The sequence below is a fragment of the Loxodonta africana genome, chromosome 15 (genome assembly GCF_030014295.1).
Source record: "Loxodonta africana isolate mLoxAfr1 chromosome 15, mLoxAfr1.hap2, whole genome shotgun sequence".
Classification (NCBI taxonomy): Eukaryota; Metazoa; Chordata; class Mammalia; order Proboscidea; family Elephantidae; genus Loxodonta; species Loxodonta africana.
Window position 1 is genome coordinate 29,316,237 of NC_087356.1, and position 19,909 is coordinate 29,336,145.

The following is a 19,909-nucleotide window of genomic DNA, read 5'->3' on the forward strand; positions in this document are numbered from 1 at the left end:
TGTATATGTACACATATACATATATATGTGTGTGTATATATATATTGGAAACCCTGGTGGCATAGTGGTTAAGTGCTACGGCTGCCAACCAAAGGGTTGGCAGTTTGAATCCGCCAGGCGCTCCTTGGAAACTCTATGGGGCAGCAGATTTGGTTTGTTTTGTTTTTATGTATATATATAAACCAAAAACCAAATCAAACCCAGTACCGTGAAGTCGATTCTGATTCATAGCGACCGTATAGGACAGAGTAAAACTGCCCCATAGGGTTTCCAAGGAGTGCCTGGTGGATTTGAACTGCTGACCTTTTGGCTAGAAGCCATATCTCTTAATCATTACACCACCAGGTTTCCATATATATATACACTGGCTATCTCATTATCTGATATTTTGCATATATGACAATAGTAAAGAAATTTACTATTTTGTGCATTAACGACGTACATCTGGCAGAAACAAGTGCCAAGGTGCAAGGCGAGAGTAACTTGACTGGGCCATGATTCTCAGCGTTTTGGCAGTTATGTAATGACGTAATTTGGCAGTAGGTAATGATGTAGTCATCCTGCATTTTATGATCTGATGTGGTCATCCTCCAAAATTCGCATAACACCGATTTTCACGTAATGACCTGGTCTTGGAACCTAACCATGTCGATAAGTGTGGAGTGGGCGTATACCGGGGTCCCTTAACAGGCAAGGTGCTCAGATTGTGGGACTCCTCTCCTCCTGATGACTGCAACTGTGGGAGCTCTCCAAGGATGTCTTCGGCTGGGGGGAGGTGGTCCTTCTTGCTGACCACCTCCAGGGTTCTGAGGAGCTGCCAGCCAGTCACACCTGACTGCTCTGGTTCCTGCCATCTCCCCTCCATTCCCTGTCCTCCTATCACACTCACTGGCCAACTAATCTGATCCTACCATCTGGGGTCACAGTGTGATGGGCTTGCATCACTCCCTGGCTGTCCCCATCAATGTGGATCGTGCCATCAACCTGGCTGCAGGATCTTTGAGGGTGGCCCAGCCCCGCCAAGGGCTGTGCTGTCCGTGATCGCCTTGTGTCTGGGGGAGGAAAGCCCCCAGCAGAGCCCCCATTCTGCATTCACACAGCTAGCAGGCAAAAGTGCTGGCTGGAGCCCAGGGCCTCTGAGAACTGGGGAAACCTTGTCTATTTTACCTGGAACTTGATCCAGGTTCTGAATTATATAAGCCTCAGGTAGCAGTGTTTGTTTGACTAGAGAAAGAGAGGAGGTCCAAGTTAGATACTGGATGCAAAATCGACTTGATAATGACTAGTACAGTTGTCCAGATCAGCAGATATGCAGAAGGTCAAAGTCAAACAACTTTAAGAACCTTCATCTGACACAAATCTCCATGCATGGCTTCACTGCAATAAACCAGAACCACCTGCTTCACCCTGGAAAGACTACTTGGCATTCCCCAGCTTCTCCAGTCACCTCTTCCACTTCCCCCTCCTTGAACGAGAGATCAGCCTGGAAGTCACCAGCCTGAATCTCTCTCAACTCCCTTCTTGGAGCCTCCAAACCTGCTGCAGCCACCTGGCCCTTTGTTCCTTCGGCTTTGTTACCGGAGGAGGGGTGTTGGCCTTCCTGGCTGGGAGCCCCTCTACCTGGGCCCAGGGGCCTCCTCCATGCCACAACCCCTCTCAGCTTCTTACACTTTTAAACCTCTCTCTTCTGGCCCCTTCTATCAGCATTCACTATGCTTGGATCTCTCTCGTCCTCAAAAAACAAAAATCTCCCTTGACCCCATCTATGTGCCCTTGAGAGACTTCTCTAACTCCTCTTCTTCACTGACCAGCCTCTTGGAAGAACTGTCCACACTTGCTGAACCCACCGTCTTACTTCTAACTCACTTTTCTACACGCTGCCACTGGCTTCAGCTCCCACTCCTCCACTGAGGCTGCCAGCGTTGCTCTGCCCTTCAGTTCTTTTCCTTCTCTACCTTTCTCTGCATTTGTTCTTGTTGGCCACTCAGTCCATCTTGAATGTCTGCCTGGTTTCCAGGAAATCTGCACTCTTCTTGTTCCCCCTACTATCTCTCTGGTTGCTCCTTCTCAGTCTCCTACGGGCTCCTCTTTCTCTGCCCATCTCTTAAATGTTAGTATTCCTAGGGGTTCTGTCCTGGGCTCTTCTTACTTCACAGGTTTCTGGGGGAACCTTATCCTTTTCTATGGGTTTGATTTCCATCCAGATGCTGATGAGTCACAAATCTATATTGCTGACCCAGTTTCTCTTCTCAACTCCAGACATATATCTACACGATGACCCTGGAGATCTCCACTCAGAGTTTCCTCAGACATAAATGCAAAAATAGAACTCATCATCAACCTCCCCTAAAACAGCCAACAAAATAAAACTTCACTAAGTATCTTGTGTTTCCTAAATTCCTACCATGCGTGACTCATTTGCCCAAGCTGGAAACCTGGGTATCTCCCTGACTATCCTTCTCCCCAACATACCATCTGTCATCAAGTCCGGTCAAGTCTACCTGTCAAAGTATGTTTCAACTCCACCCCACCTCTCTATCCAACATCTTAGTCCAGGGTCTCATCATCTTTGATCTGGTCCAGCCTCCTAGCTGGCTGAGTCTTGCCTCCATTTATCCATTCTACACACCGAAACCAGTGATTGGTCTAAAACACATACGTGAGCCTGTCTCTTGCACACCTAAAGCCCTTCAATGGTCCTCCAAAGCTCACAACATCAGGTTAAAATTCCACATCAGGGCCTGCATAAGGCCCCAGCCACTTCCCACTCTTGGCTCTACAGTCCAGCCACAGGGACTTCTGCTACTCCTTGTTCAACGGCCTCTTTCTCTGTCCCTACCCTCTCCTGGCTAACTCCGACTCATCCTTCAGGTCTCAGTTTGAACACCTCTTCCTCCTGGAAGCCTTCCTTGGCCCCTCCTGTCTGGGTCCAGTGGCCCTACACTGCGCTTTCATAGCACTTCATCGTGAAATGCCGGGTTATGTGCCTATCTGCCCTGTTAGGCTGTGAGCTTGAGCGGGCAGGGATTACATCTGCCATGTTCATTTTTGTATCTCCAGAACCTAGCTCAGGGCTTGCAGATAGCAAGCACTGAGTAAACATCAGCTGAATGAATGAATGAGGTTGATCATTTCTGTGGTAGAAGCTCTTAGCTTCCTACTCTGCTTTATATGTAGAGTGGGCAGTTCTGGCCCCATGAGGTTGGTTGCAGATGGGTAGTGAGACCAGAGAGCTGGGGGTGCATTCTGTTCCAGACTAAGGGGGAAAATAATGCTGAGAGGGCATTATACAAGGTCTTAAAGGGGAACAGCTTCAGGGTTGAACGGAATGTTCAAGCTACGTGCGGAGAATCACTCAGGGCTTTTGCAAATGTACTGATCTCGTTTGACTCCACCAGGCTGACCCACTTCTCCTGCCCCTCATTCTGCCCTTTCCTGGTCAGTGCAGGAATGTTCTCGGAGCATGTGTGTCTCCTAAGAGCTTTCTGGCAGGTTCATGCTTTTGGTCTGCTCTGGGTTGAGATCAGAAGCAGCTTGGATTTGGAATTCGCTTTGCTTTCAGAGCTCTTGGGAGACATTAAGCTCTGGTTATTTTTGAGTAACCCCAAAGAGCCCTCCACATTTGGGTGGCCTCCAACCCAGGTCACTCTCCCTCCCTCCCCTCCCCTTGCAATCAGGCAGACAGGGCTGGGAAGAGAATGGAATTCTGGGTAAATTGTTTGCTCAGAGAAGGGGTCTCCCCCACCCCACTTGATCCAGCCCTCCCTTCAGGCAAGGTCATTATCAGCAAAGGGCCAGCTGCATTTCCTCAGGGGAATACTACAGACAGAGTTAATAAAAATCTATGTTATTAACGGCCTGACCTACCCGCATTGATCACATTAGAAATGACGTCGGCACACACAGCCCCCTTTATGTTCACAGGAGCAAGGCTCAGCATAGCTCAAAAACCCACTTAAATCCATCCAGGAGGGATTCCTTCTTCAAGGGCCCAAAACATCCCCCCAAACTAATAACCCCTGACAAAGAACCACCAGGGAAAATTCTTTGTGGATTTGAGATTTTCAGTCTGTTAATCTCCTAATTCAATAAAGTAAACACTCCCTGCAGCAAATTAAATACTTTTATTAAAGGGTCGCCTACTCTATTCTCTTTGATGTGGGTATAGTTGGACCTACCACCCTCCTGGGGCCTAAGTGTCTGTGAGGGGTTGTTCCCTCCCCCAACACATCATTTGCTCCTGTTACTCTAAGGTGACAAAAAACGCACCAGGATTTTCTGAATCTTAGATTCTGGAAGCTTCTGAGACCTCTGGCTTCCCTATGGATCCCACGGTCTGTTAGCTGAGGGAAATGCTTCCCATTCTTCAGTGGAGGTGACACCCCCAATGGGCCTGACTCCAAGCACCTCTACTGTTGCTGTTTTCCCAGAGGAGGACACAGAAATACTGTCCAGGCCACAGTGGACACCTTGGCCAATGGTCAAATCCTCATTCTGACCTCATTAAAGGCTTGCCTCAAACACTTAGCTGGAAATTGGGTGGAGTTAGTGAGAGAGAAGATTAGAGGAGGTTGGAGCAAAAGTAGAGTAAGGGCACTCAGATGAGGGAAAGCACTCAGCAACTCTGCCCCCACTGTTTCCTGAGTTGGTCCTCAGCCTGCTCCTCTCTGGGATCTGCTTGGAATTGGGTTCAGTCATTTTAACTTCTAGATACCACTTTCTTTTCACTCTTAGTTTGAGCCAAGTCATACTCAGAACTTTCCAAGGTCTCCTCAGATGTTTTTCTCAAAAAGCCTACCTTGTAGGGAAGTACACCACCCCGCAGACAATGACTGCCAGACCCCTTTATATTTCAAGAAGAGTCTCCTTCTAGACACAGTCGAATGCCTTTGCATAGTCAATAAAACAGGTAAACATTAGACTGTGTGGATCATAACAAATTATGAATAACATTGCAAAGAATGGGAATTCCAGAACTCTTAATTGTGCTCATGAGGAACCTGTACATAGACCAAGAGCCAGTTGTTCAAGCAGAACAAGGGGCTATTTCTTGGTTTAAAATCAGTTAAGGTGTGCACCACGATTGTACCCTTTCACCATACTTATTCAACCTGTATGCTGAGCAAATAATCCGAGAAGCTCGACTATATGAAGAAGAATGCAGCATCAGGATTGAAAGAAGACTTATTAACAGCCTGGGATATGCAAATAACACACGACCTTGTTTGCTGAAAGTGAAGTGGACTTGAAGATCAAAGACCACAGCCTTCAGTATGGATTATGCCTTAATGTAAAGAAAACAAAAATCCTCACCACTGGACCAATAAGAAATGTCGTGATAAGCAGAGAAAATGTTGAAGTTGTCAAGGATTTCATTTTACTTGGATCCACAATCAATGCTCATGGAAGCAGCAGTCAAGAAATCAAATGACAAGATAAATCTATCGGTCCCATCCCACTTGGAGCAAAGGAGAATGAAGAAAATAAAAGATGCAAGGAAAATACTAGCCCAAAAGACTGAAGGACCAAATGAACCAGAGACCCCACCAGCCTGAGACCAGAAGACCTAGATGGTGCCCAGCTACCACCAATGACCACCCTGACAGGGAACACAACAGAGTGTCCCAGACAGAGAGGGACAAAAATGTAGAACACAATTCAAATTCACGTAAAAAGACCAGACTTAATGGTCTGACAGAGACTGGAAGAATCCATGAAACTATGGCCCCTGGATGCTCTGTTAACCAGAACTGAAACATTCCCAAAGCCTACTCTTCAGACAAAGATTAAACAGGACTATAAAACAAAAAAACAATACACGTGAGGAATGTGTTTCTTAGTTCATTCAAATATATGAGACCAAATGGGCAGCTCCTGTCCAAAAGCAGGATGAGAAGGCAGGAAGGGACAGGAACTGGTTGAATGGACACAGGGAACCCAGGGTTGAAAGGGGGAGTGTGCTGTCATATTCGGGGTTTGCAACCAATGTCACAAAACAATATATGTATAATTTTTTAAATGAGAAATTAACTTGAGCTGTAAACCTTCACTTTAAGCACAAGAAAAAGAAAAAAAATCAAACCACATATTTCATTGGGCAATCTACTGCAAAAGACCTCTTTAAATTGTAAAAACAAAGATGTCGCCTTGAGGACTAAGGTGTTCCTCACCCAAGCCACAGTTATTTTCAATCACCTCATATGCATGCGAAATCTGGACTATAAGGAAGACTGAAGAAGAATTGATGCCTTTGAATTGTAGTATTAGAGAAGAATATTGAATATGCCATGGATTGCCAAAAGAATGAACAAATCTGTCTTGGAAGAAGTACGACCAGAATGCTCCTTAGAAGCAGGCATGACAAGACTTTGTCTTCCATATTTTGGACGTGTTATCAGGAGGGACCAGTCCCTGGAGAAGGACATGATGCTTGGTAAAGCAGAGGGTCAGGAAAAAGAGGAAGACCCTCAATGAGGTGGTTTGACACAGTGGCTGCAACAATGGGCTCAAGAATAACAACACCCCTGTGGATGGTGCAGGACCGGGCAGTATTTCATTCTATTGTGAACCACGTGGCTATGAGTCGGAACCAACTGGATGGCACCTAACAACACAGGGCTCAGTGGGGAGTAGTGGTGGCTCAGTGGTAGAATTCTTGCCTTCCACATGGGAGACCCGGGTTTGATCCCTGGCTAATGCACCTCATGTACAGTTACCATCCATCTGTCAGTGGAGGCTCGCGTGTTGTTATGATGCAGAACAAGGTTTCAGTGGAGCTTCCAGACCAAGGCAGACTAAGAAGAAAGGTCTGGGGATCTGCTTATGAAAATCAGTCACTGAAAACCCTATGGATTACAACTGGTGGTGGGGGGAGAGCTGGTCCCACGCATTCTCACCTTGGGTGATATCACCCTCAAGGGAGTGAAACTTGGTTCTTGGAGGAGTAAAAAATCTTAGCTATTATAATGGTTTGTAGCCCTTCAAAGCTCAATCCTATCTGACAAAATCTCATTCCTTAGTATTTTATTTCTCTCCTTATAAGTAAATTAAATTTTAATTTAATAAAGTTAAATTAAATTTTTCTCCAGGGGGTGTGTGTAAAGTAAAAAAGGTTGAGAAACATCCATATAGTCTGTCTCCCAGGCTCTCTCAACTTCCTGTCCAGGGTCTCTCCTCCTCTCACGAACCCCTCCTGCTGCCTCCCACCATATCCTTCCTTCTCCTTGGGCTCTTTGCAGCATTGGGACTGCCATCCAATCCAGTTCAGTTCTGAGGCCGATCTGTCCCAGGCACCGGGGGTATGGCCAGCCCACTCCTCCCCTTGATCCTGTCTTGACTTCCATGACTTCACCATCGCGGCTCCCCTCCAGCCTCCTGGCTCTCTTCTTCCTCCTACTGATCCCATATACAGAGCTCTTCCTGCCTCCTACGCTTTCCTCCATGGCTCCAACTCTGCAGTGCCAGCCTCAAACTCTGCCAAGTCCCTTTCTTCAGCAGCCCACTGGATGTCTATATCTGGATTTTCACTGCCACTCAGGCTTAACATACCTGGCACACATTTCCTGCCCTCCAAGGAGCCTCACTATCTACCCCAGCCCACTTGGATCTTACCTTCTCCAATAGCATTTAGTTTGAACTATTTGGCATTGAAGAATATACACCCTTGTATTTTTCTCTCATGGCCTCACTGGTGACTGTTCTACCTTCCCACTTAGATTTTAACTTCTTTGTGGATAAAGATAAAGTCATACATTTTTTGTTTTCTCCTTAGTGTGCAACACAGTTCTGGACACCAAGGAAGACAGGTGGGCGGGTCTCTGGGGATCAGGAAGCTCCCTGGCAGAACTCAAAAGATGAGGTGCCCCTGGATGGTGGCCCTTCCCACCAGGAGGGTCAGCCCAGCCTAGATCCCACGTAGGCCACAGTGGGCAGTCCCCGACCCCCATGTCACTCCAGGGCTCTTGCCTCACCTGGCTGACTCCTTCCACTCCATCTGGTCTCCGTCATGCTGTAGAGTGTCCATCTCTGTGAAGAGGGTGGGGTTGGGAGCCTCATCTTCCTCCCCCAGGATGTCCTGGAGCTGCTCAGCAGCTGGAGACCCTGCAAATGGAGGGCAGCAGGTCTGCTGTATGTCCTATAGCAGGCAGTAAGGCCACAAAGCTGATAGAAATGGAGCAGGAACCAAACACAGGGAGAAGTATTTCCTGGTTCAGTAGTACCAAGTCCAGCTTCTGAGTGAGGCTGGACTCATATCGCTGTGGGTTGGAGGTGGGCAAGATACTCTTTGAGATAAAAGAGGTGGTAGAATTTAGTCTGAATTCAGACTTCAGGGCAGCATCAAGTCCAGGTTACAGAATAGAAAAGTGAAATGAGAAAGACCGTGACCCAGCTCCAGCCTAACAATCCCAGAGAGATCCTTTTCCTCACTGGGCTCCAAACCAGTCAACTCCCAGTGCACTGGTCTTCAAGGGGCAGTCAGCCATGCAAAAGTACATGCACCATGTGCCAGTGGGCCCACCTTCTTCACTGGCAGGGAGATCAAGGGCAAACTGACAGCCTGTGCCCTAACTCCAACCTGCCTTCCTACTGCCCACAGGATATCACCTCCTGCGTGTCTCCCAGGTACCTCAAAACTCAGCATTCCAACACTGAATCTATACTCTTTCCCATCACACATCTCCTGGGTTCATCCATTCACTCACTCATTCTTTCTTCCACTCAATGCTTAATGAACGCTTACTATGTGCCAGGCATTGTTCTAGGTGTTGGAAAATAAAGCTGTGAAGAAGGCCTACATGCCTGTGTTCTCTCAAGCATATTGTCTAGCGAGAGAAAGAAGAGTGTTCCAAATGTTCCAAAGACTCTGAGATGGGAATGTGTTGGTTAGTGTGGTTAGACATGGTGTCATGGATTGAATTGTGTCCCCCAGAAATATATGTCAAACTTGGTTAGGCCATGATTCCCAGTATTGTATGATTGTCTATTATTTTGTCATGTGGTGTGATTTTCCTATGTGTTGTAAATCCTATCACTGTGATGCAATGAGATGGATTAGTGGCAGTTATATTGATGAGATCTATAAGATTAGACAGTCTTAAGCCAATCTCTTTTGAGATATAAAAGAAAGAAGCAAGCAGAAAGATATGGGGACCTCATACCACAAAAAAAGCAGAGCCAGGAGCACAGCGTGTCTTTGGACCTGAGGCTCCTGCGCAGAGAAGTTCCTAGACTATGGGAAGACTGATGACAAGGACCTTACTCCAGAGTTGACAGAGAGAAGAAAGTCTCCCCCCAGAACTGGCATCCTGAATTTGGACTTCTAGCGTACTTGACTGTGAGAATAAATCTCTCTGTTAAAGCCATCTACTTGTGGTATTTCTGTTGTTGCGGCACTAGGTGACCAAGACACATGGTAAGCAAAGGAAAGCGTAGCATGACATGAATTTGAAGAGGTAAGCAAGGTCAGATCTTGGTTAAAGGCTTAACTCTCCACCCACTTGCACAGGGTAGACACACTGGAGTCATCCTCAGCTCATTCCTTTTCCTCATCTCCACGCCATATTGAAAGGTCTCAAGAATACATTCCCTCCCCACCAACCCCATTACCCCTGTCCTGGTTCAAGCTGTCATTGACTGTCTCCTGGACCTCATCAAGTCTTCCCCCTCCTCCCAGCCTTTCTGTCCCTTTAGTTTATCAGCCCTTTCTGCCCTCACTTTTTTCTCCATGGGCCACCAATGGCTGATTATTTCAGACTCTTTCATTACACCCTCCACTTTCTTACTCCTTGATTCACAGTCATACTATCCAGCCAATGCCCAGACCAGAATCCACTGACAGTGGGAGACAGTGTGGCACAGGGGTATGGTAGAGGCAGTTTGCCCAATGGACAGTCAATCCTGCTAGACATGGGTGTGCACCTCAGAGTTGCCACTTACTCATGACCGAACTCAGCTTGAGTAAACAGGGTAGTTGGGAAGAATAAATCAGATGAAGAAAATAAACCACCTGACACAGGACCTGGGAGGTAACAAGTGCTTAACCACTCTCACAGCCAACCCCAGCATCCAGGTTCACGAGCCCCACTGGAGAAAACCACCCAACTGTGCAAGTGGAGGGTTCCCACCCTTAGCAGTTTCAGAAGTGCACCAGCCTTCCACTCACCCTTGTTAGAGCCATTTCCTGTACCCCTTGATGCCATTCCTAATCTGTGCCCCTCTCTTCAAGCCTCTTGATCCATCTCCTACCCCACTTCCCCAAGAAAATAAAGGCCACCAGGCATGAAATCCATCAATTTCCCACCCCCTCCTTCTAGTCCTTTGTATCCTTACCCTTGTTGCAGCCCATCTTTGAACAAAGAAATTTTTCCTGCAGCTTAATCCCTGGGCTCATCCACCCCATTTTGCCTCTCCTCACCTGGGTCTTCAACTCTTCTCTCTTTCTCTCAGCCTATAAATGGCTCTTCTGTCTCCAAACATCCTCCCTGACTCTGCCTGCCTCCCAAGTTCTCCTGCTCACCTTCTCCCTTCCTTTACCCCCAAATTCTTCTTTTTCTTCATTTTAAGATGTTCTTTTCTTTTAATCGTGCTTTAGGTGAAAGTTTACAGCTCAAGTTAATTTTTCATACAAAAAATTATACACATATTGTTATGTGACATTAGTTGGAATCCTTATAATGTGACAGCACACTCCCCCTTTCCACCCTGGGTTTCTTGCGTCTGTTCAACCAGTTCCTGTCGCTTCCTGCCTTCTCATCCTGACTCTGGACAGGAGTTGCCCGTCTGTATCTGAACTAAGAAGCACTCTTCACAAGTATTATTTTATGTTTATAGTCCAGTCTAAACTTTGCCTCAAGAGTGGGCTTTGGAAATGGTTTTAGTTCTGGGTTAACAGAGCATCTGGGGGCCATGGCTTTGGGGGTTCCCCCAGTCTCAGTCAGATCATTAAGTCTGGTCTTTTTACATGAATTTGAGTTCAGCTCCACACTTTCCTCCCTCTCTGTTGGGGAATTACAGTTGTGTTCCCTGTCAGGGCGTTCATTGATGGTAACCAGGCACCATCTAGTTCTTCTGGTCTGAGGTTGATGGAGTCTCTGGTTTATGTGGCCTTCACCCCCAACTTCTTGAAAGAGTAGTTAACATTCACCCTCTCCACTTTATCCCTCCTTGCCCAATCACCTAACCTGCATTAACTGCTTTAGCCCGCATCACACTAAGGACATTAACTAAGGCAGAGATTTCAAACTGGTAGCTTGAAGATGTGTTTAATTCAGCCCTCATAGTTTTTTTTTAGAGTATAAAAGTTTTTGAAATTACTGGTAGCATAAACAAATTATGAGATTTCATATAAAAATCCAGATCTCTGACCTTTCTTGAAAATTCAGATTCTTCGATGACTGCACCCACATTCCTTCCCAACAAAAATTAACCAGAGCTGAGTGATGGCTACCTTTCCTGGGTGGGGCATACACTGTGGTTTGCCACAGTCCCCACCACTCCCTACTGTGTACCACCCTGCTACTCTCACAACTCTTGCCCTCAGAGCCCTCTTGTTTTCTCTTATTGTCAAACCAATGAATTAATAAAATCAACAAAACCAACCAACGCCATAGGGTCTGGCTTATCTCTTTGGGACATCAGCTATGGTGACTACTCCTTCTGAACTGAAATGCTACTGTTAGATCTCACAGGATGGCACTTTCTTAATATTTTTTTTCCTATCTCATCCCTGCCTCAGGTCCCGGGGTGGCATACAGTTTGTGCTCAACTACTAACCTAAAGGTTGGCAGTTCAAACCCACCCAGTGGCTCTGTGAAAGAAAGGCCTGATGGTCTGTTTCCCTAAAGATGACAGCCAAGAAAACCCTATGGAGCAGCTCTACTCTGTAACATATGGGGCTGCTATGAGTCAGAATCGATTTGGTCACAACAGGTTTTTTTTTTTTTTCCTGTCTCAGCATGCTTTCCTGGGTCCTCTTGCCTGGCTAACATGTGGAGTCGGTCTTCCCTAGGGTTCCTTCTTGGCTTTCTTCCCTTCTCCCTCTCCCTACTCACGTCTTTTATGGTGCCGCCTTGTAGCCAGGTCTAGTCTACATTAGGCATTTCCCACTGCCATTGGACTTCTCTATCTGGGAGTCCTGCAGCCTTCTCAAGCCAACCTCAACATATTCAAAACAGCCTACATCCCTTCTTCACCCAACACCCCAATCCTGCTCTTCTCTGTTTTAATTGATAGTACCGCTAGCTACCCAGCCAACCAGACAACTCCTGAAGAGCCAACGCCTGAAGATTTCTCTCTCACCGTCCATATCCAATCAGACATTAATTTCTTTCATTTGCCTCCTAAATACTTGTTGCTTTCTCTCCTTTTTCCCCCACCCATTGCCACCACCTTGGTTCAGCTCTCATTACCTCTTGCCCCATGGCAGCTATAGCCACCTACTGCTCGCACTGCCTCTGGCTGTCCCCCTCCAGCCCCATTCCCTATGTAGCAGCAGAATTTGCTTTGAAAATATTTCATTTTAAAACCATTAAAAACATTTCGAACATGTTGTCGTAGTGGACTCCCGGGAGTCAGGGTGCTCTTTGGGGAGCACCATCAAATATTGTGCACATGACTTAAAAATAATTTTTCTAGCAGAAAATACTATTTTCTGTGTATATAGATCAATGGACTTCACTTATTTAAATGGACTTTATTTCTGATTTTTTTTTTTTTTTTCATTTAACACATATCCTTTCCACTGGCTCTCGCTACCAGACACCAAAGGTTTAAGGAAATTTTATAGAAGTAAAACTTCAGATAGATGGAGAAAAGTCTTGCTATAGTCTTATGTTTTCTTCAGACTGGGGGAAAACTATGACTGCTTGATTCTGGAGAGGGCACACCAGCTCTTCAAGGGATCAGAGTTTGGTTACTCTTGTTCTAAAATATAGATTTGATCATGCTATTCTCCAGCTGAAAAAATCTTCAGTGGCTTCCTATTACCTAAAGCTCACAGCTCAAACATCCCTGGTAATCTGGTCCTAACCTGCCTTTTTAGGCTATGTCCTGTCCTTCAACAAGCTACCCCAGATCCCCGGACCCCAACCACATCAGACTACACATAGTTCTCTGCAAAGGAGGTCCTGCCTCAGTCACGAGTCCCTTTCCCCCTTCAAGGCCAGGTAAGAAGGCAGATAAATGAAACAGTCATGGAGGGAAGAGACGGGCAGAGAGCGGATGCCTGAACCAGCCCTGCCTGAGGAGTTACCTGCTCCCTGGAATAGCTGAGTGCTGGGGTCTCTGGCTGTCGGGGCTGCCCCTGGCCCCAGCCTGTTTCTGCTGCTGCCACCCTGGCCGCTGCTTCCACAAGCTGGTTCTCTTCCTTGCAGGCTGAGCACAACAAACTTCCTTTTGTTTCCAGTTAAGTACCAGGGGAGACGTGGGGAGAGGAGAAGGCAAGGGGAGGCAGGGGAGGGAGAGAGAGAGAGTGTGTGTGTGTGTGTGTGTAGGAATGTGTGAAAGACTTGGGTGGTGGAGAGAGGGAGACTGTACATAAGAGCGAACAGAGAGGTGGTGTGAGAGATTGAGAAATTGTGTCTGTGGTAGAAAAAAACTGTATTGAGAGTGAATTAGAGATACTCTGAGAGAGATTGTGTATGTGAGTGAGACAGAGACAGACATCCAGAGAGTTAGCTCCCAGGTGCATTGGATGGAGAAGCTCCAGCTGCAGCAGAACCTCAGGCAGGGAGCCCAGTCCCCACAGCAGCAGGGTGGTGGCAGCTGAGGACTTCTGAGAGGACTGGCAGATCTGGCCCTTTCCCCTCTCCCCCACGAGCCCTGCCCACAGTGCCTGGAGGCTCGAGGGAAGGCTCAGGCATCTCTCTCCTGGGGCAGAGGTAGGATTTGCCTCAGACTCTCCGGACCCTCCTTAAGAGTTGGCAGTGGGTGAGCTGGCCTGGCAGGGCCTTGCTCCCTCAGCCACCCAGGGGTGGGCAAGGGGGTGCTGTGCTGGGGTCTCACAGTGTCACAGAGAGCCGTGCTGGGTCAATCATGTTCCATGTAACCAGGTTCTCTCCTTCCCCAGTTTTAAGCCCAAACTCCAAACCCTCTTCCTGTTCACCCACCTCTAAAACAAAGTGCTGAGTGCCCTCACTTGATGGGTATTTTCTGAGAGTGCAGGGATAGTGGGAACTGGTCACCTCAGGGTGTGTGGCGAACCCCGCTGGGGAATTATTTTGCTCTCCTGAGAAACTTCTGATCTCCTGGGTTCAGTTCAACAAGTGCTTACTGAGTACTTAGAATGTGACAAGGTCGATTAGAGGTCACTGCAGCTGCTCCAAGGAGCTTCGGACCTTGAATCCGCTAAGTCTCAGGGCTAGGAGGGAGCTTAGAGATCACCCGAGTCCAAATCCTCATTTCACGGTGAGAAAACTGAGACCTAGTTTATACCAGCTAAGGTCCCTGGGTGGGTCAAATGGTTGGCGTTCAACTACTAACCTAAAGGTTGGTGGTTTGAACCTACCCAACGGCGCCACAGAGGAAAAGCCTAGTGATCTGCTTCTGCAAAGATGACAGCCAAGGAAACCCTATGGAGCAGTTCTCCTCAGTAACACATGGGGTCATTATGAGTCAGAATTGACTCAACGACAATGGGCTTGGGTGTTTTGGTTTTAAGGTCCCCCAGGCTGCAGAGCAGGCGAATGAACAAAGCCTGGAGGATTGGCAACCTCCACCCCACACTGCCCTGTTTGCTGGCTCCTCCTTTGCCATACTTTCATCCCAGAGGCTTGAGGATCAAGTATGCCCATTTTAAAGCTGAGAAAGCAGAGGCAGAGGGGCAGGGTTCTGTGTTGAGATGCTGGGCTCCAACAAATGCCATCACCACACAGACCCCTGCGCTGGGCTTTGCAGGAGTCCCTGCCTTGGTGGGCTCTTCATCAGGCAGGGCAGAGAGGGGTAAGGCCCACCCTAACATCCAGGGCTCTGCACCTTGGATTGCACAGTGCCAGAGGCTGGCTCACCTCTTCCTGAGTACCACTGGGCGGCCACTGCAGGCCACACCAATGCAGGGGCTGTGGATGACCTTGGGCCCCCTAGAAAAACATCCAAAGACAGATCACCAAGGGTGCCAGAAGGATTCTCTCAGTTAGCATGGTGCTTTAGGAGCTTAGACCTGGATTCAATCCCTGGCTCTGCTGATTACTAACAATAGGATCTTGGCAAGGCATTAAACTCTCTGAGCCTTAGTTTTCCCATCTATAAAGTGGAAATAATCACACTTACCTCACTGGATTGTGGTGGGGATTAAATGAGATAGTATGTGATTGGCACAGTGCTTGGCGTATAATAAAAACTAAAACCAAACCTGTTGCCATCGAGTCAATTCCAACTCATGGCAACCCTATAGGACAGAGTAGAACTGCCCCCATAGGGTTTCCAAGGAGCTGCTGGTGTATTTGAACTGCTGACCTTTTGGTTAGCAGCCGAGCTCTTAACCACTGCACCGCCAGGGCTCCTGGCATATAACACTCACTCAATAAATGATCTCTATGATTGTTGTTCTACCACCCCTCTGTCAGTTTGTCATTCACAGGTTTCAGTGGAACTTCCAAACCAAAACAGACTAGGAAGAAAAGCCTGTTGATCTACTTCTAAAAATGAGGAAGTGAAAACCCTACGGATCACAACAAACACTTACGATCCAACATAGTGCTGGAAAATGAGCCCCCTAGGCTGGAAAAAACTCAAATGCACAGTGGCGGCAACAATGGACTCAAGCATAGCCACAATCATGAAGATGGCACAGGACCGGGCAGTGTTTTGTTTTGTTGTACATGCTGTCACCATGACAAGGAACTAACAACAATACCATTGTCGTTGCCAGCCGATGTGATGCCTTCCTTCCTCATTACCAGTCACTAGCCTGTCCCTTCTACACATTCCAAGGACTCAGACTTTTTCAGTTTCTGAACGCCCATGCAACCCTCTGCCCTCTCTCTGCCACCCCCTCTATCCCACAGAAAGTTTAGCACACCGTATGCTGGGTGCTCTAATGCGCCTCGGTCCCATGCAGCATGTCGGAAGTTAATCCACGTAATGAGACATGCCACAGGTAATGCCGCCCTGTTCTATAAGTAACAGAGACAGCCCCATAGCATCTGCCCAACGGTGGGAGTGGGTTCAACCCGCAGCTGCTGGGAAAAACATAGCCTCAGCTGGGACAAGAAGAAAACATGATCATGCTTTACTGGATGGGGGCTGTCTTGTCACTAGATAAGCAAAACACAGAATGATTGAGCGGGCTGCCAACCAGCAAGCAGTGCAGCCTGAAACAACTAGTAAAGCTTCTGCGAATTCTCAGAAACGCAGGCAAAGGCTGCAGACGTCCCCTAGGATGCGGGCAAGGAGGCTAAATCCATTCAGCAACCTCTCCAGGAACAGGATGGGCCCGGCTAACATACGGGTTATAAAAACTGTATATATTTATTAGGACTTTCATTGGTTCACTTGCAACTCTGCCTCCCAACCCTAGTTTCCCCTTAAGGTCGCTAACTCAGGATTTTCTTCTAATAAAACCCACTGCCATCGAGTCGATTCCGACTCGCAGCGTCCCTACGGAGTTGGAATAGGTTTTGTTATTGTCATTGTTTGTGTTCTGCTTTTGGTTTTGGTTTTAGGAGAATAACTCTCGCAGTTTCAGGGAGGAATGCTGTAGATGCTGATAATTCCAGGAGATAGGGATTTTAAGATGTCAAAGGACAAGAAGAGACAGAAGAGTAAGCATGGCCTTCCTTTGGGGGAATTTTAATTTGCCTTTCTGCCCACCTCCTTTTGAGGGGCATAAAGGGTCTCGAATCATTCTCATCCCTTCCCTTTTTCCGTCTTCCTTTCCTCCTTTCTCTCTCCTTCCTACTTCACCAGTCACTTCGAGATTCAAATTAGTGAAGTCGACAAAGGTGAGGCAACTAGCCCCACTTTAAAGCTTCAGGCTCTAAAGGAAACACAGTTGTCTTTGCTCCTATGCTTGAAACACCACCGGGCTCAGGAGCTTAGTGGAGGAGATATTTTGGAGAGAAATTTGTTTGCTATCTCAACCCTTGCTCCTTCTGCATCAGAAAGGGCAAAAGAAAGACAACATGAAACATCCTTTTGGCCCTAAGGCTTTAAAACCAGGCGAGGCTCAAATATCTGGATAAAAAATAAGCTTTTTCTCCTTTACTGTTCCTCTTGGGGTGTTTTGATCTTTTAGTGACCCCAGAGTTGTTCAATATTTGGCGAGTGGAAGAAGGCCTTCAGATTTTTTCACACCCCTCCCACCAGAAGGAGCTTATAAGGCTCCCTGTACTTACGAGGGCTGCCAAACCAAACCAATGTCCACTTGTAGAGGAAAAAGACCTTGGCTTCTTGCTCTTAAATTGGGTTAATGTGTATAAAGGCTAGAGGAGATATGTTAAGTGCCTACCAGGCATGAAGCACCACGTGAAGTATTTTATGGGAGTAGTGGTTGTTCAGTGCTTGAATTCCCGCTTTCCACATGGGAGTTCTGGGTTCAATTTCCGGCCAATGCACCGCAAGCATGATCACCACCCATCTGATAGTGGAGGCTTGTATGTTGCTGTGATGCTGAATAGGTTTCAGAGGAGCTTCCAGACTAAGACAAACTAGGAAGAAAGGCCTGGAGAATCACCTCTGGAAATCAGCCAATGAAAACCTTGTGGATCACAATGATCCAGTCTACAACCGATGGTGGGAATGACACAGGACCGTATAGGATTTTTTCCATTGTGCATAAGATCACCATGAGTCAGAGCCAACTCAGCCACAGCTAATGGAACATAACACTGTGGTCGTTTAGCAACTCACAGCAATTTAGCATTACTGACCATACCCCTGTTTTGCCTAGGACTGACCCAGTTTTAGCCCTGAAAGTCCCATGTCCCAAGAAACTCCTCAGTCCTGGGCACACTGAGACAGCAGTCAGTCACCCTATGATAACCTGCATTCTGTAGATGAGGATACTGAGACTCCAGGGTCTATCTGCCTCAGGTTGGGCTTGGCTGAACTTGTTTCTCCTGGATCTTGACTCCAGTTCCTACTAAACCCGTTGCCATCAAGTCGATTCCCCGACTCATAGCGATCCTATGGGATAGAGTAGAACTGCCCCCTAGAGTTTCCAAGGAGCGCCTGGTGAATTTGAACTGCTCACCTTTTGGTTAGCAGCCTTGGTGCTTAACCACTATACCACCAGGGTTTCCACCAGTTCCTACTAGCAGCCTAGAAAAGCAGGTGTGTAACCATATTTCTAAAGCTACATCTAATCCTCTTGCTTTCAATGGCCTCTCCAGAAGACAGAAAGCACAACTATTATTGATTGTCACTACGACTTGATGATTCTACTCATCATATGTGCTTTGTTTGAGTAAAAATTGATTGGTTGCTAAATATTGACTTCCTAAATCGTGTTCACATAGCTGGGGGGAAGGGCAAGGAGAGAAAGAGAATGAACGAGTCAACTGCTATGGCGTATTGATTCCCCACCTACCCATTCCCGTTCCCATGATGCAATTTGGCTATGGGGAAGGGTGTAATTCTCACTAATGCCCAACACGGTGACTGACCAATAATATCTTACAAAGGAAAGCAGTGGTGCAAAGAGCACACACAGACTTTGGCATCAACAGACCTGTTTTCAAATCCCAGCTTAACTGATTACCTGCTGTGTGACTTCAGAAAGTTCACTACATCTCTTCGAACCTTGATTTCCCAGTCTGAAGGAGATAATAATATTTCCCTTTTAGGGTTGGTGTGAGGATTGATTGAGAAGATGTATGTATTTCCCTTTCTTTAATTCTCCTGGTCCCCTTCCCTAGCTAATTTTTACTCATCATTTAAGACTTACCTCAGGGGTCACCTCCTCCAGGGAGCCAGTGTTAATCTCCCTCTCCCACCACTCACCACCTTGGCTTAGGTTCACTTCCTTGCTGGTCCTCCCATAATTCCCTGAGCAGATCATCTTCACTGCACCTCCTTACTGTTTTATACTTTTCCCTTTATGGGCTTTTCTACCCCAGGGGCAGAAGGTTTTCTCCAAAGAGCGCTAAGATGATCGGGAAGGCAGTACTGAAGCGATGGGCTGGTTTCCATGTATAGGTCATGGAACCAGCATGAGAAGGACCAGGAGACCTAGAGCTGGACTCTTTCCTGTCCCTGGCCTGTTGGGTGATAGAGGAACATCTGTTCCCTGAGCCTTGGCTGAGATGAAATCAGGGACTATACAAGGTTCTGTAGGTTTGTAAGGGAGCCCTGGTGTGCAGTGGTTAAAGTTCTTGGCTGCTAACCAAAAGGCTGGAGGTTTGAACTCACCAGACACTCCGTGGGAGAAAGATGTGGCAGTCTGCTTCCGTAAAGATTCACAGCCTTGGAAACTCTATGGGGCAGTTCTACTCTGTCCTACAGGGTCACTAAGGGTCGGAATTGACTCAACAGCAGTGGGTTTGTTTTGGCAGATTTGTATGTGGTTCAAAGAAGTATCAAATTTCTTTAGGACAGTGGATCTTTAACTAAGAGTACACTGTGTGTTATGGATTGAATTGTGTCCCCCCCAAAATGTGTGTCAACTTGTCATTTTGTGCCTTGATGTAATTTTCCTATGTGTTATAATCCTAACCTCTATGATGTTAATAAGGCCAGATTAGAGGCAGTTATGTTAATGGAGCAGGATACAATCTACAGGATTAGGCTGTATCTTGAGTCAATCTCTTTTGAGATAAAAAACAGAGAAGAAAGCAGAGAGGAAAGGGACCTCATTACTACCAAGCAAGAAGAGCCAGAAGTGGAGTGTGTCCTTTGGACCCAGGGTCTCTGCGCTGAGAAGTTCCTAGAGCAGGGGAAGATTGATGACAAGGACCTTCCCCCAGAGCTGACAGAG

The 19,909-nt window shown here is 47.0% G+C and overlaps 1 protein-coding gene across 2 annotated transcripts in view; it reads right to left on the reverse strand.

The window, feature by feature from the left end:
* Positions 1-19,909, reverse strand: part of SLC4A5 (solute carrier family 4 member 5) — a 91,559-nt gene that overhangs the window by 63,427 nt on the left and 8,223 nt on the right. For both annotated transcript variants that reach the window (XM_064268750.1, XM_064268749.1), the window contains exon 3: positions 7,971-8,100. In XM_064268750.1, the coding sequence (XP_064124820.1) occupies positions 7,971-8,100 (130 nt within the window). The remainder of the gene's footprint in view (positions 1-7,970; positions 8,101-19,909) is intronic.